General features: G+C 39.4%; 1 protein-coding gene across 6 annotated transcripts in view; it reads right to left on the bottom strand.

Moving 5' to 3' along the window:
* Positions 1 to 10,672, bottom strand: part of LOC125255631 (protein shisa-6) — a 46,798-nt gene extending 36,126 nt beyond the window's left edge. For 4 of the 6 annotated variants that reach the window (XM_048171017.1, XM_048171018.1, XM_048171019.1 and 1 more), the window contains exons 1-4: positions 10,508 to 10,671; positions 9,203 to 9,985; positions 7,984 to 8,144; positions 1,659 to 1,757 (exon numbers count right to left, since the gene is read on the bottom strand). In XM_048171017.1, the coding sequence (XP_048026974.1) occupies positions 1,659 to 1,757; positions 7,984 to 8,144; positions 9,203 to 9,744 (802 nt within the window). In that variant the 5' untranslated portion in view covers positions 9,745 to 9,985; positions 10,508 to 10,671. Of the gene's footprint in view, positions 1 to 1,658; positions 1,758 to 7,983; positions 8,145 to 9,202; positions 9,986 to 10,507 lie in introns of all 6 variants that reach the window. The other 2 variants (XM_048171022.1, XM_048171021.1) reach the window with 2 other exon arrangements.
* Positions 10,673 to 14,195: the final 3,523 nt, after the last annotated feature.

Raw genomic sequence — 14,195 nt, 5'->3', positions numbered from 1 at the left:
TGGAATACGCTGTTTAAGAGCTGTTCTGTGCTCGTCTCAGACACTGAAGACACGCTTATCATGCAACATTTTGACGGCCAAAAAAAGATGCCAACACATGTCACCTCTTCTCCTCGTCCGTTAAAGCACTTACAGAAATGCCATTAATACTGGCAGGTTTTCACGAGCGATTCTTCTGCACAGAGAGTGGATTCATTGTTCCAGTCTGAGTCAGCGGAGAGCGCATGAATATTAATTGCTGCTTCACAAGTGAGAACTGACACATGTGGAAGGTTTGTACATGAGCGACCCTGTGTGTGGGATGAAGAAAGGCTGCCACGTCAGTCAACTCACCGCCGGCGATTAGACGAAGCTTAATGTTTTATGTACGTGTTAAAAATCACGCAGTTGGTGCAAACCTTCCACATTCTGCTTATAGCACATTCAGATTACTCATGTTGGACTGCAGATGTTGAGATGATGGTACACACACCCTTCAAAACACACACACAAAATCTGGTTTTAGTAGAAAATCTTTCAAATAAGATACATGGTGTAAGTTAAAAAGTCTTTTAAGAGAATAGGTCTTATTTCATTTTCAGCGAGCCGATACTGACCACTCCGACTTTTACTGTATCAGATCCACATGATACAGTCTGTGTTTGGAATTTCTATTGAATTGATAATGAAATAAAATTTAATTTTCATGTTTATTTAAAGTTTATTGCTAGGTTTAAAAGTGCATTCAATCATATCCCAAATTTTGATAGCAGGGTTGCAAAACTTCATCGTGAACTCAGTTCTGGTGTCACATGAGCGGGTTTCTCTCACCAGTGTCCGCAGAGAGAGGAGCGGAAAACGCGGAACAGCGGAGCGGACTGACCACTGAAAGCTCTGATCTCTGTAGCTCCGCCCACATACTCTGTTCCAGTCAGCTTGTTTCTTGGCAACATGTAAAGTTCATATCTCTGGCTTCTTTTGGAAATGCCTTCAGTGACACTACTCAATGTTAAAGGGGTCATGAACCGATCTTTTGACATGTAAGAGGTCATTGTACTATAAAACATACTGCAAGAATCAGAGCTTGAAACTTCTTTGTTAGTCCAAAAACAGCTTTTTTTAAACCATGTTGCCAAAGCGACTCTTTAGGTGTTTTACTTCTGGGTTTTTATTATGTAATAGAGATGCATATATCAGCATAAGATTGGACAGACAGAAGAACTACAACAACAGGATCACAGGACTAAAAACAACCTTCTGAAGGATCCTAATGATAGGAAAGTGTAGAGCATTATTAGTTTCCCTGTGGATTCTTTGGTAAACCAGTCACAGTTTCACAGAAAGACGTGGCCTGAGAGTAATGCCACGACATTTTCATTCTAATGCCTGATCTGTGATCAGTGATTGTTTTGAAAAGCGAGGACTGAACATTGTTCCTCTTAAAAATAGTTCATGACCCTTTTTAAATTCTTGTCTATTGAATCCACCAATTAGTTCAGCAGCTCTCTTCAAAGAGTTTAAAGCAAGTAAAAACAAGAGTTTCAGATCAAGCCAGATTCACTGCGAGTTTCTAGCCAGCACAGCAAAAATAAAATGTTAGATCTTTGCTTGCTTTTCACACCTCGTTTGTTACGAACAAACGTTTTCAGTCATTAAGCAGCAATATAGAATCATGTTACCTTTGACGTGACTTCGGCCCAGCGTCACAAAGCCAGAGGAGATGAAGTTGTGAAGGTCGTGGCCGCCTCCTCGAGTGCTCTCCTTCGAGTAATGTGCTCCTGTGAACGACAGCAGAGCATCACATGTAGAAGATCGCCATCTGAGGTAAACAGCCGTCAGCAGCACAACAAGCCAAATTCCCAGTGCATTTCAAGACTTACGACTTTCCATAATTCATAGGTAAAGTCACCTTGTCAACACAACACACGCTGCTCTCTGTCATGAGAATATTAGACGCCGGCCCTGTCTGAGGTCTTATATTTATTCCTGACGTTCTAATTATCAGTGAAATAGCAGCATAACACTAACCTTGAGCACCATCTGGGAGTTTACTGCAGCAGTGTTCACTCAGAAGTAGGCATCAGATCTACGTGTTTCTGGCCTTTTTGTGCCAACAGATCACAGCAGAATTCAAATGTTTCCTTCCCAAAACTGTTCACACTGTCCAGCCAAACATGACAATCCTGACATGAGGTTTTCTCCATCATCTCGATTCAAACCTGCAGGCACTTTTCCTTCTTGAAAATTGACATTACAATACTATTGTACACTGATGCAAATGCAAGTTTAACCCTGTAAAGCCTGACATATGAAATAATAGACCAAAAAATATCAGTTTCATTAACCCTTTAGACAAAATATTTTTAAGAAATCTAAAAAAAAAAAAAAAAAAAAATTTGCACATGTTTTATGTTTTTATCATATTTGATACATCAGGCTTTTATGGCTCATATAATCTGATATAATGAGAATATTTCTAAGATAAAACAGCTCAGTTTCATTCATAGACTCAAACTGAGCAAAAATATGCAAATTGCTGCAGATGCTGATATTTATATGGATGTAAATCAGTGAGATCTTTATAATATTACAGCAGATACTGACATTAAAGGTGCCCTAGAATTAAAAATTGAATTTACCTTGGCATAGTTGAATAACAAGAGTTCAGTACATGGAAATGACATACATTGAGTCTCAAACTCCATTGTTTCCTCCTTCTTATATAAATCTCATTTGTTTAAACGACCTCCAAAGAACAGGCGAATCTCAACATAACACCGACTGTTACGTAACAGTCGGGATCATTAATATGTACGCCCCAATATTTGCATATGCCAGCCCATGTTCAAGGCATTAGACAAGGGCAGCCAGTATTAACGTCTGGATCTGTGCACAGCTGAATCATCAGACTAGGTAAGCAAGCAAGAACAATAGTGAAAAATGGCAGATGGAGCAATAATAACTGACATGATCCATGATATCATGATATTTTTAGTGCAAACTGTCTTTCTAAATGTTTCGTTAGCATGTTGCTAATGTACGGTTAAATGTGGTTAAAGTTACCATCGTTTATTACTGTATTCACAGAGACAAGAGCCGTCGTTATTTTCATTTTTAAACACTTGCAGTCTGTATAATTCATAAACACAACTTCATTCTTTATAAATCTCTCCAGCAGTGTGTAATGTTAGCTTTAGCCACATAGCACCAAATCAAATGTAAACATCCAAATAAATACCATACTTACGCGATTAGACATGATGCATGACGAACACTTTGTAAAGATCCATTTTGAGGGTTATATTAGCTGTGTCAACTTTGTTTATGCACTGTATTATAGTTGAGAGCTCCGTGGGCAGGGAGCACGAGAATTTAAAGGGGCCGCAGCCTGAATCGCCGCATTTCTAATGATGCCCCAAAATAGGCAGTTTAAAAAATGAATAAAAAAAAAATATATGGGGTATTTTGAGCTGAAACTTCACAGACACATTCAGGCGACACCTTAGACTTATATTACATCTTTTAAAAACACGTTCTACGGCACCTTTAAATGCATATACAGTAAATATCAATATCTGCCAATAATGTCTTAGTAAGATGATATTTAAATGCTTTATGATCAGAAGTTCTGTAGTTTTAAAACATAATGCAATTCAATACAATGCTGACTGAGAGATGAACAAATAAAGCTTCCTGAAAAGATGATGATCATATTCGATACTCAAGATATTTATAAAAAAAAAAAATGGTATAATCAAGTAAACTAAAGCTGCTTCAGTCCAGTTGAAATATTACAAAAAATATCGAAATTATTCTTATGTTTACTTGATAAAAATCAGTGCAGATTTCACAGCAGAAAGATATGTGATGCACGAGATGAAGGTTTTACAATTAAAACACTTTTACTTGATAAAAAAAGTCTAAACTATCAATCAGAGACAGAAGGACTGCAGGAGATTGTGTGATACGGGTTTATCAGATCGTGTTGATCATTTAGAGACTCTATCAGACATGATACAGCAGCTTTATAGGGTTAATAGTTAAAGGGGTCATGACGTGGACTTTTTATATTTGAATTTTCATTGAGGTTCACTTATAATGCTAATGCACACACACACACAAAATATACATATGCTGAAAAAACAATTATTTTCATCCGTCAATTTTGACCCTCGGTCTGAAATGGTCTGTTTTTAAGGAGCTGCGTGTCGGTAAACAGCCACTGTTGTGTTTGGCTGACGTCACTACAGAGGAAAACTGTATCGACGCCCCCTCGCTATTGCACGTGAGTGAGTGTTTTGAAAACGTTATCCATATAAAACCGTCATTTGACAAAGCATTATGAAATCATTTACTGACGGTTTGTGATGCAGCTGCTGTCAGATCCAGTACAGTCGCTGCTTCATCTGTCAACTAACGGTTCTTTGTGAGCTCTCCGTTACACTGTGCCTCAGAAACTGAACACACATCTGTAAACCTCATCAGTGTAGACAGCATCAGGCATTATAATGGCTTCTGTTTGCTCCTGACGGGACACACACCCAGTGAAGGCAAATGACAGCCGTTAAGAGACTGAACACCAGGGGGCGGGGACCAGTGGTGCTAGTGGGCGTGGTCTATGGTGTGATGACGTATAACTATTGGTCGATGTCTTGCTCTGGAGGTAGTCATATGCAAATGTATTTGCCGGTGTGGCTTCAAAAATCCCACAATATCAAAACGAGCCATTTTTGGAGCTTGATTAAATAAATGCTTTGATTATAATGAGGAGGATGTTTTAATCTATGAAACTTGCAGGCTGTTTTAATGGTACAGAGAGCCCTTATATGTCAAAAGATCAAGGCAAAATTTGATTTCTCATGTTATGTTGCGTTTAATTAATCTAACCATCCAATAAATCCACGGCTATTTGAAATCAATAATGTGTGCTTTTCACAGCTAAATGAGAAGCACAACAGGAATTACAAGGCTGAAGAATCAAAAGGTTGAGCTGTTGGAAGCGCCGAGTTAAAATGTTGTTTACAGAGACTGTCATATTCTCATACTGAGAGCCTGCTTGTTCCAGCCTCAAAGACGCTTTTGCTTCGGATCACTAGGAACAGTTGGACAAACAGAAAACAACAGCAACACAGCACTGAGGTAAGAGTAAGACCTGACACAGTCCTCTGAATCAAATAAATGAACATGAGGCAGGGGGTGCAGAACGCAATAAAGCCACAATAAACTTCTTTCACTCTAAACCCCAAGAAGCCCAAAGCATCTCGCGCACAGGTGAGCCGCCTTGCCGAGAATTCATTATGCCGTGCCTTTACTGACTATGTAGCAGAATTTAACAGGCTGTTATATTGCCCCCCTAAGGAAATCCCAAAAAGTGCTCAACCTTGGCATAAGGGCGAGAATCTGAGATGCAGTTTAAATGAAAACGGCAACCATTAGTGAGAGTCCTTGATGCTGCGCTCTGACACACGTGCGCTGGAGAGAAACACGCCGTCTGCGTGTGAGGACGCAGGTGAGGCTCCGCAAACCGCAGGGAGAAATCACAGCCATTACTCCAACAAGACTGTATAGCCCGTCCAACTTTGATTTTAATTGCTAAGTGTAGCGGTGAGGAGGCTATAAGTTCAGAAATGTGTAGAGCTGTATCATTATGAAATTGCCCATTGGCGCTCCACATGTTAATTAAACTAATTACATCATAGTTTAATAAGCCAGACAAATTTTATGCATGCAATGCTGATCTCTTAAAGCAATATTTGAGCAAATACACACAAACGCCTACAGAAACACATTCACTGCGCTTCTTTCTTTCTATCCTTATTTTGGGAGAAAGGCTCTGTTATTATTTGTTCAGGGATACTTCTAATGAAATATTTTATGCATGCTTGTTTCTCAGTGTCAAATCATTCTTTAGTCACTTGAGATTCGGTGTTCATCCCTCTATAAGCGAAGCATGTTTTACACTTTGTCACGGCTGCCGTTTTATAACAGCATTCTGTATGATTGGATAAAGAGAGTCCAGTTGTGTTTCATAGTATAAAAACTCTAATTATTCACAGACAGTGAAAACCGAGATCGTGTCATAAACATCATTTTGGACCAAACAAAGTCTTTCGCTCTTGTTCATCCGGGCGTGTGAACATGCATTTTCTCTTTGAGTTGATTCAGTAGATGCTATCAGTACACAGCACTCCAATTACACACGCTTCTGTAGAGGCTGTCGCTGGCCCTCAACGTCGGCCCGGGACAGGACCGGGGGTCTCTGGTGAAAATATTGGCCTCGCTGCCTGGGAACGAGATGTTGTTCGACTCAGTCATGGCTGACAACACAAAGTCACCCAGAACACAGCAGCGGCTCACATGAATACAACACAACACAGCTGCACACGCTGAAGGGTTTCAGCACTTCTGGAATCATGTTGATTACCACAGAAATCATTCTGAGTAAAAACCAAACATAATTCTGAAAAAGCAAAAATCTATCTTACACTGACGATCCACTGACGATAGAAGTGCATGGGTCAATTTGTAAACTTAAAAATATACACACTGTTTCAATAGTTTTACACATTTGGGTGAAAAAAAGACATACTAACCTTCTTTGTGTAACAGATTAACTTTGCTGCCATGACAACATAACGACTAAAACCCCAAAACGACCATAAAAATGATGAGAACAACTTTACAGCTCAAATGAAACCCACTCTTTAACAGAAGAATGATGTAAGAGCTGTTTTATAATGATAAGCATCACATTTTTGTGTTGAAATCCTCCAAAATTGGCCTCAAACCTAAACTTTTGCAACAAAATTCATTTTTGTTTTGTGGAAATCATCATCACACCACAAATGCTGTCAAACTTGCACTGAACCTGCCGCAGCTAATGAACGGAGAAAAGAGCCAGAAGATCTCGGCTGATTCGTGACCTCCGCTGCCTTATCGACCCTGATCCCAGGTCAGGGGTCAAGCGCTCTCATTTACGTCATCCTGCACTACAAGGTCACTGTGATGAGGATAAGGAAACTAGGCAGCATAAATCTCCCTTAAAGTGCATTATAAGGGGTTTCAAGAGCTATAGATCTTCTAGAGGGATTGGTGTTCGACATAAATCTCCTGCAGTTTGGTGTTGTTGCCATATGAGTGACATTTATCTCCCTTAAGTCAAAACTGCCGTTTGTGTGATCATAACTCATGAGAACATCCAACAAAGTCTCTCCTGACCTTGAACGTAATGAAATTCAGCGCAGCCTTCAATCCCGACGCAACAGAGAGGGTGCGGATCCGTACGGCTCATCTATAATTGACTCCCATGTAAATATGGCATGCGGAAGTCAGACCGAGAGTTAACCTGGCGGATCACACGGCCAGAAGACATGCTGCAATGAGATCAGCATGAAATATCAACCATCTGACTGACGGGCGTCTGGCACACGGTCTGCAGAACAACATACGCGATTCAACACGAGCCCCTGATATATCTGCTCATATTAGCCAATATCATAACTGTGACTGAAGCTTGTCCAGCGCTCGTTCCAAAGCCAAGCCAGCTGCCTACAGAGACGGCATTTTAAGGCATCATAGGAGGGCTGCAGTTCCAAAAGGTAGCTTGTTTAGTTAAGCTGCCAACTCTGATGTCTCGCTTTGGCAAAACGTTCAGGCCGCTATCCCAGAGTGCATGCATTCGAGCAAAAAAAATCCAAGATGGCGGAGAAATGCTTTATAAATAATAACAATAAAAAACAGGATAAAACAGTTTAGATTGTTCATTTTTTTCCAATATTTTTTCACACTATGCGTTTTCATGATTATTATGGTTGCTGCCTATGTAGATTGTTCCAAACTGGCCTCTTATGAGGTTGCGTGTTGGTTAGGATCACTAGCTTTAGGAACAGAGCTCAGGTAAATCAGTCACGTGTTTCATTACAGTGACCGCATCCATCAAGATCAAACGCTACAAACCTGGGAAGAAACTGGCAAGAGGTGTCTGAATAGCATCAGGCCGCTTACCGTGATTGGATTTGGAGCTGTGAACGGGGGTGTAGTGGTTTTTGGAGCCCGTGCGCTGTGGCGTGTCGTCTTTGGATGAGCTGTTCATCGCCGCAAAGTTCTCACAGTCGTACTGAGATATAGGAATTGGTCCTTGTTGTCTAAGTATGTCTGCAAGGGCTCTGTGGAGAAGATTGGAGAAATATGAAGAAAACAACAACAGCTTACGACGTTCGGGCGGAAGATTACCTCCAGCTACTCTCTACTCTAATTCGACTGGATTTGTACAGAAATAAAGGAAGAACGTCTATAAATAAGTGTTTAATCATCACGATTCACCTGGTAAATGCAGGAAGCCCAGAGGATCTGAACTCACAGCTGCATTATGAAAGTCACTGTTCACTCATGTTTACCTGAGAAATTGAATTATTTTTGCATTGGTTAGCCTGCAGTCAACAGCGCACTTTCATATTCCATACATTTTCAGTTTGTTTGTTTGTTCCAGTGTTGACTCTATAATACAGTCCACAGGCCAGTTTTTATCATTTCCACCACAAGAACAAGACGTCCGACTAAATGAGCTTTTATACGTTTACCTGTTTGTGAAATGTGAACTGAAAGCTCTGTGTTCAAGCCAGCCGTTGATATGGCATGAAGGAAGAAGCGTTGCATTGTATGCATTATATTATCACATTATTCTACACTCTTAAAGGTTTCTGCAACAGAAGCATCAGCACAACTGTGAGACAACAGATATTATGAACCCACAGGTTAGGGAAAGTAATTTTACAATCACATCTAATATATCCGAATCCCAAACTGGAGATTGAGGGAACAGTTAAAATATTCTGAAGGCCTCGCATCAGAGCTGCCAATCCAGCGCAACAAACCCTGGAGCGTCTTGATGCTGTCGTGAATCTGTGCTTCCACCAAATGAAGGAGAAAACTGAAGCGTCTGTAACGAACCCTAAACCTTCTCACCCAAACGTCAAAATGAAAGGTGTTTGCTTGGCACCAGTGCTACAGATGCATGTTAAAACCGTGATCGCATGCAGCCCTGTTAGAACGTGAGATCTTCCGTATGGAGAAACAAAGGAGCAGCAGATCCTGCAGATGGCCAGAGCACTTCTATCCAGTTCACTTGCAATGTGATCAATCATTCCAGAGCTCCAATATGCAAATGACCATCTGATGTCAGAAAACTAGAGCTTTTAAAGGAGAATGAAGGTGTGCTGCTCACCTGTGAATGTTCATTTCCTGAGGTGGTTGGGTTGCTTTGTCATACGCGACTTTAGTCGAAACCCCAAGGACTATAATAAAAGCAATGACACCACAGGTGATGTAGACCGCGGTGTTCGTTTGGTCCATGCTCGGGTCATAAGTATCACCTGTCGGGACAGGTGATGGGGGCACAGTTTTCACCCAGTCGGGCTTGTGGTAATTCTTGCATGTTCTCTGGTCCAACCGGTTGCCTTTAAACTGGCAACAGAAGCGCAAGTAGCACGAGCCGCAGCAGTAGCGGTGGTCGGTGTTATTGCACTCGAACTCCTTGTCGAACTGGCCGCTCACGTCGTAGTAGCCCAGGCAGGTCTCGTGCGTGAGAACCGGACGGACCTCCGTGATGCGCTGCGTGGACGCGGACGGTGCGACGGTGGTTTCGTTCAGTTCCTTCGGCTTCGGAGTCTTTCTGGGCGGCGGTTTGGGTCGTTTGGCAGTCAGTGTGCAAAACACGTTGAGCGGGTCCAGATAAATGAGCAGCAGCAGAAAGTGTCGTATCCCCATGGCGCGGCGCGTCTTCAGGACCCTGGACAGCTCGCGTTGGTGTGGGCTTCAGGCGCACTGATCCTCTGCGGTTCTCACGGCGGCTCTGCCCTGCATCTCTGATGATGTGGAGGTTCTGATGAAAGGCGCCATTCATTTAACTGAAATATTCTGTCCTCATCGTGGGTTAGTGTTCGGCTCAGCTGGGCGATTCCCGACGAACTCCTGTCGAACGAGCCTTTACATGTCGAGTCTCATCTTGCTGAGGGAAGAAGTAGACACAAACTTAATTGTTAGCTAATTAAATGATTAGACACTAACTCTGACACATGCATCAGACCAAAGCGATCACCAGTGCCAGAATTCTTTCTATTAGCCATGCATTTTTTTTTTTTTTTATCTATAAACGCATTTCTTGTGGTTCATTCTGTTTTCTCATGTTCAATCACTGCATATATGGCAATATATCGGTCACATATGGCAAATGTGTTGCAGTTGCATTCGATGCTTTAATGGACAAACTAGGGACAATAAACATCAAAACAATTGAATGCATTAAAAGCTATTTGTTGACTTCGATTGTAGTTTTTTTTTTTTTTTCTGTGATTTTGCTTCTATATAAATATATATATAATTCCCTTACATAAGCTAAAAATCTTGATAACAATAAAAAAATAAATAAATTCGTGCACCGATGATGCAAATTGATCAACTCGTTCACTTCTCATTCCATCGCTTTTATGTAGTTACATAAACAGTGCAGTCAGTCTTGATCAGCTCTTACCTTGACTTTAATGCTCCGGTCGGTGTGTTGCTCTTGCCGAGGTGAAGTGAAGTGTTAGTCGGTCTCCTATCCCGAACACACTCCTCTGACGGTCCGCCTACAGTCTCTCGCGCCCGCATCAAACACTGGCGTCACTGTCCGTCTCTCTCTCTCTCTCTCTCTCTCTCTCTCTCTCTCTCTCTATTTCCTCCCTACACACATTACCACACCTATTCATCAGCTTTTATATTTACGTGCCTTTTGACATAGTTGCATAGCCTTTTTATATGAATATAACATTGCATGGATTTATTTGGTCTGTGTGCGGAAAATGCTGAACAAAATCTGCAAACAGCACTGAATAGATTTCCTATAGCAGTCTGAACCCTATCTCTCACTGCTGCATGCTTTCATTGATTTCAGTTCCTGCAGACTTTTTGCAAGTACTGTAAAACAGCTGTCATAGGAAGTCATTTAAAGCATTAAAGGTTGTTATGTGACAGATTGTCTGCTTGTTCTCCAGCAAGTGCAGAAGGAATACATGCGCCTTGTCCTGAATTATACCGTCTTCTCGAAGCTGCTTTAAACTGCAGTGTTCAGGACACCCTGTACATGTTCTCTGTGCCATGACTTTTAATCTCACGGAAGCAGCTGGATTCGATTGGAGAGAGATGAAGACATGAATGATTCAGAAAGGCACTTGACTGACACCATCTCTCCCTTAAAGATTGCACACCGTTTTCCTATGAATTACTGTACATACGTTGTACTTAAGCACTATCATGTCTTGTACAGTGTGGTAATTATGCCACTAGATAGTTCAATAAACCAACATGATGCTATTGTAGGCATCAGAATAAGTCACGTGGTTCAGCAGCTTTCGTGAAGTGCCTGTGTTGGGTTTTCAGAGATGTTCAAATCTATTATGTAACTCTATTTTGAAGAGAGCTCTTACAAATTTGCTCAAAGTGTTTTTTTAAATTTTGCAGCACATTTATTCTGCTGTGTGGTTATGGACTGAGTAAATGAAAAAAGATCAAACAAAATCAGCATATTGTTATTCAGTTGTCATACATTCATTAGCAGGGATAACATTAGGACTATTTTTATTATTTAGAATATTTTTAAGTTCATCCTACACAATCCTCTCATTATGGAGGCTGAAAGCAGTTGCTAAGTTACAGCTTCTTAGTTGTTCTATTTTTTTTTTTCTTTTCTTTTCCTTTTTTTTACGATGCCATCCATAGTTTCTCTAATGAAATATTCAAGCACTTCTGGTGAAATTCTCCCTTGGACTTTAAAAGACATGTTGTGCTTTAGGAATGCGTACTTGATTTAAGATTGCATTCACATTACATACACTGCACGCTCTGGGACGTGAACTATATAAAAAAGGAAGTGAACATATTAATGGAAAAATGAAACGCAAGAGTAGAAAATGCTATTGCATCATAACTGGAAAATATCCACAGGGAAATATTCAAATCAGGCATTAAAGTATAGCACTGGAATGTTGTTCATATCAAATCAACTGTGAACATAAATCTTGACCAGAAAAATAGTTTTGATTACAGTCACTGTAGACTGTGTGAAATATGTATTTTTAGACTCTTAGTTATATTGGATTGAGAAAACATTTCAGTTGAGCAGCATGGGAATCTTGTAGAAAAGTGTAGAAATCAGCCAAATAACTTCATGCTTGAAGGATTGTACATTATACTCCGTGTGAACATCTAATGGCCATTCATAGCAAATTAGGCTTATATATATTGATATATATTGATATATATGGGTCAAAGACATTTAGATGTCCGCATCAATAGAAATTTACATTTTATGTACATAGAAAGCACATTAAATGTAAGTAAAACGTCTACTTTTAAGTTATGTTTTGGGAGAATAAAATGTCAAAATGTGGGTGAAATAATGCTCCAATTGTCATTCAGTGTAACACTTATATTTATGTAAAAATTTAAACATACTTATTCTGACTTGTACGTATTAAAATATATAAAAGAACAAGTCAGCATACAAAATTTTATTGCATTTTAAATGAGTAAAAAAAAATCCAATTTTAAAAATGTAAAATTACAAGTAATCAGCATTTGGGGTAAAAGTAATTAGTCTTTAATACGGAATAAATAGATTTTTTTTGTTGTAAATATCACTGAATGACATTTTAGTGGGTGTCTTCTGTGAATCATGGTAAAAATGTATGATATTTCATTTTTGCTCAGAGAAACAAACAAACAAACAAATTAAACAGGACCCATTCTGACTTACTTTAGCTTGATAATAACTTCTTCCTAGAGCTGCTGAAAAGCCAAAACAATCTCTTCATATTATCACTGTGAAGCTGCTTTGAAACGATCTGTATTGTAAGAGCGCTGTATAAATGAAGATGACTTGACTTGATGTACTGAAAAACAACAACAATTCAAAGCTGTATTACATTTATTGTTTTGATGATTGAAAACCCTTTTTCTTCTTTGACCCATATTTAGATTTTTTTTAAATCTAATTAATTACACGATGTGCCAATTAATTAATCAAATTAATCCTAAATTAATCACTCATCAGTTTTGGCTTAGAAATCACCCCCAAGATATAATTTAAAGTCTTTAATGTGTTAGATGAGAAAAACATTGACAAAAAATAGCTTTAGAAAGAAATATTTTGATTCAACATAGAATTTATTACACAAACTTTTAAGGTTATAATGTGCCCATAACATTTTTTCTTTCAGAAGCTGCATCTGAACTGGCATTTATAGGTATATTTACATTTAATTCTGTTCAGAATGAAAAATGAAATGATACTCTAAATATGAAACTAAAATCACCAGTAGGTGGCGGCAAGACATTTACTGCGTATGAAATCAAATACTTCCTAACTATATAGTATGTGAAAAACAGTACGCCAACAGAGTATGTTTGAATTCATTGTCGAAAATGAAATACTATTTCTGCTGAGATTCTGAAGTGTGCATTCGACGGACACTTTACTATCCCATGAGGCCATAGATAACATGGCAGATGTAGTACATCCGAATTTCATTCATACTATATAGAACAAACATTTTAATGGTCACAATGTAAATTCTCAGTACGTGTTTTCGGGGGCGGGGATGTCTTAATGAATGAGTCATTCAGTCATTCATTCAGCCGATTCATTCAAATGGCCGATTCATTCAGGAACGAGTAAGTGAGCAGAGGTGTGTTTGACGTGAAGCGTCGCTCGCAGACCGATGGTGTAAATCATCAAAGTACTGCAAGAGCGATTAGAGAACAGATGGCCCCGTATGCTTTCGAATTGTTGTCAAGGTACTTTGATAGCATACATTGATCGGTCTGCGCAGCGTCGTTTAAATCAAAAACACACACCATCTTCATGAATGAGTCACTGAATCAATGACTCACTCGATTCGTTAAAAACCCCGGATTCATTCAGTAATAAAACACCACTGTGAACAGTTCTGCTCTGGCTTTGTTTGGAAATAATTTCATTGGAAAACTTCAGCAAAAAGAGACAATACTGACAACATTGTGTCTAAAGGTAACATTATATTAACTTCTTGTTTAGTGAACTGTTGCATGAAATCAATATCTCATTTGCAATAGTGTATATATTCATGAAAATATGCCTCATTTTTCGCCCTCATATCTTATATCTGCATTCATCACTGAACTGCATGCAATGTAAGATGACG

This window comes from Megalobrama amblycephala, linkage group LG20 (assembly GCF_018812025.1).
Source record: "Megalobrama amblycephala isolate DHTTF-2021 linkage group LG20, ASM1881202v1, whole genome shotgun sequence".
In the NCBI taxonomy this organism is placed as follows: domain Eukaryota; kingdom Metazoa; phylum Chordata; class Actinopteri; order Cypriniformes; family Xenocyprididae; genus Megalobrama; species Megalobrama amblycephala.
This window is presented reverse-complemented; position numbering and strand designations above follow the sequence as displayed.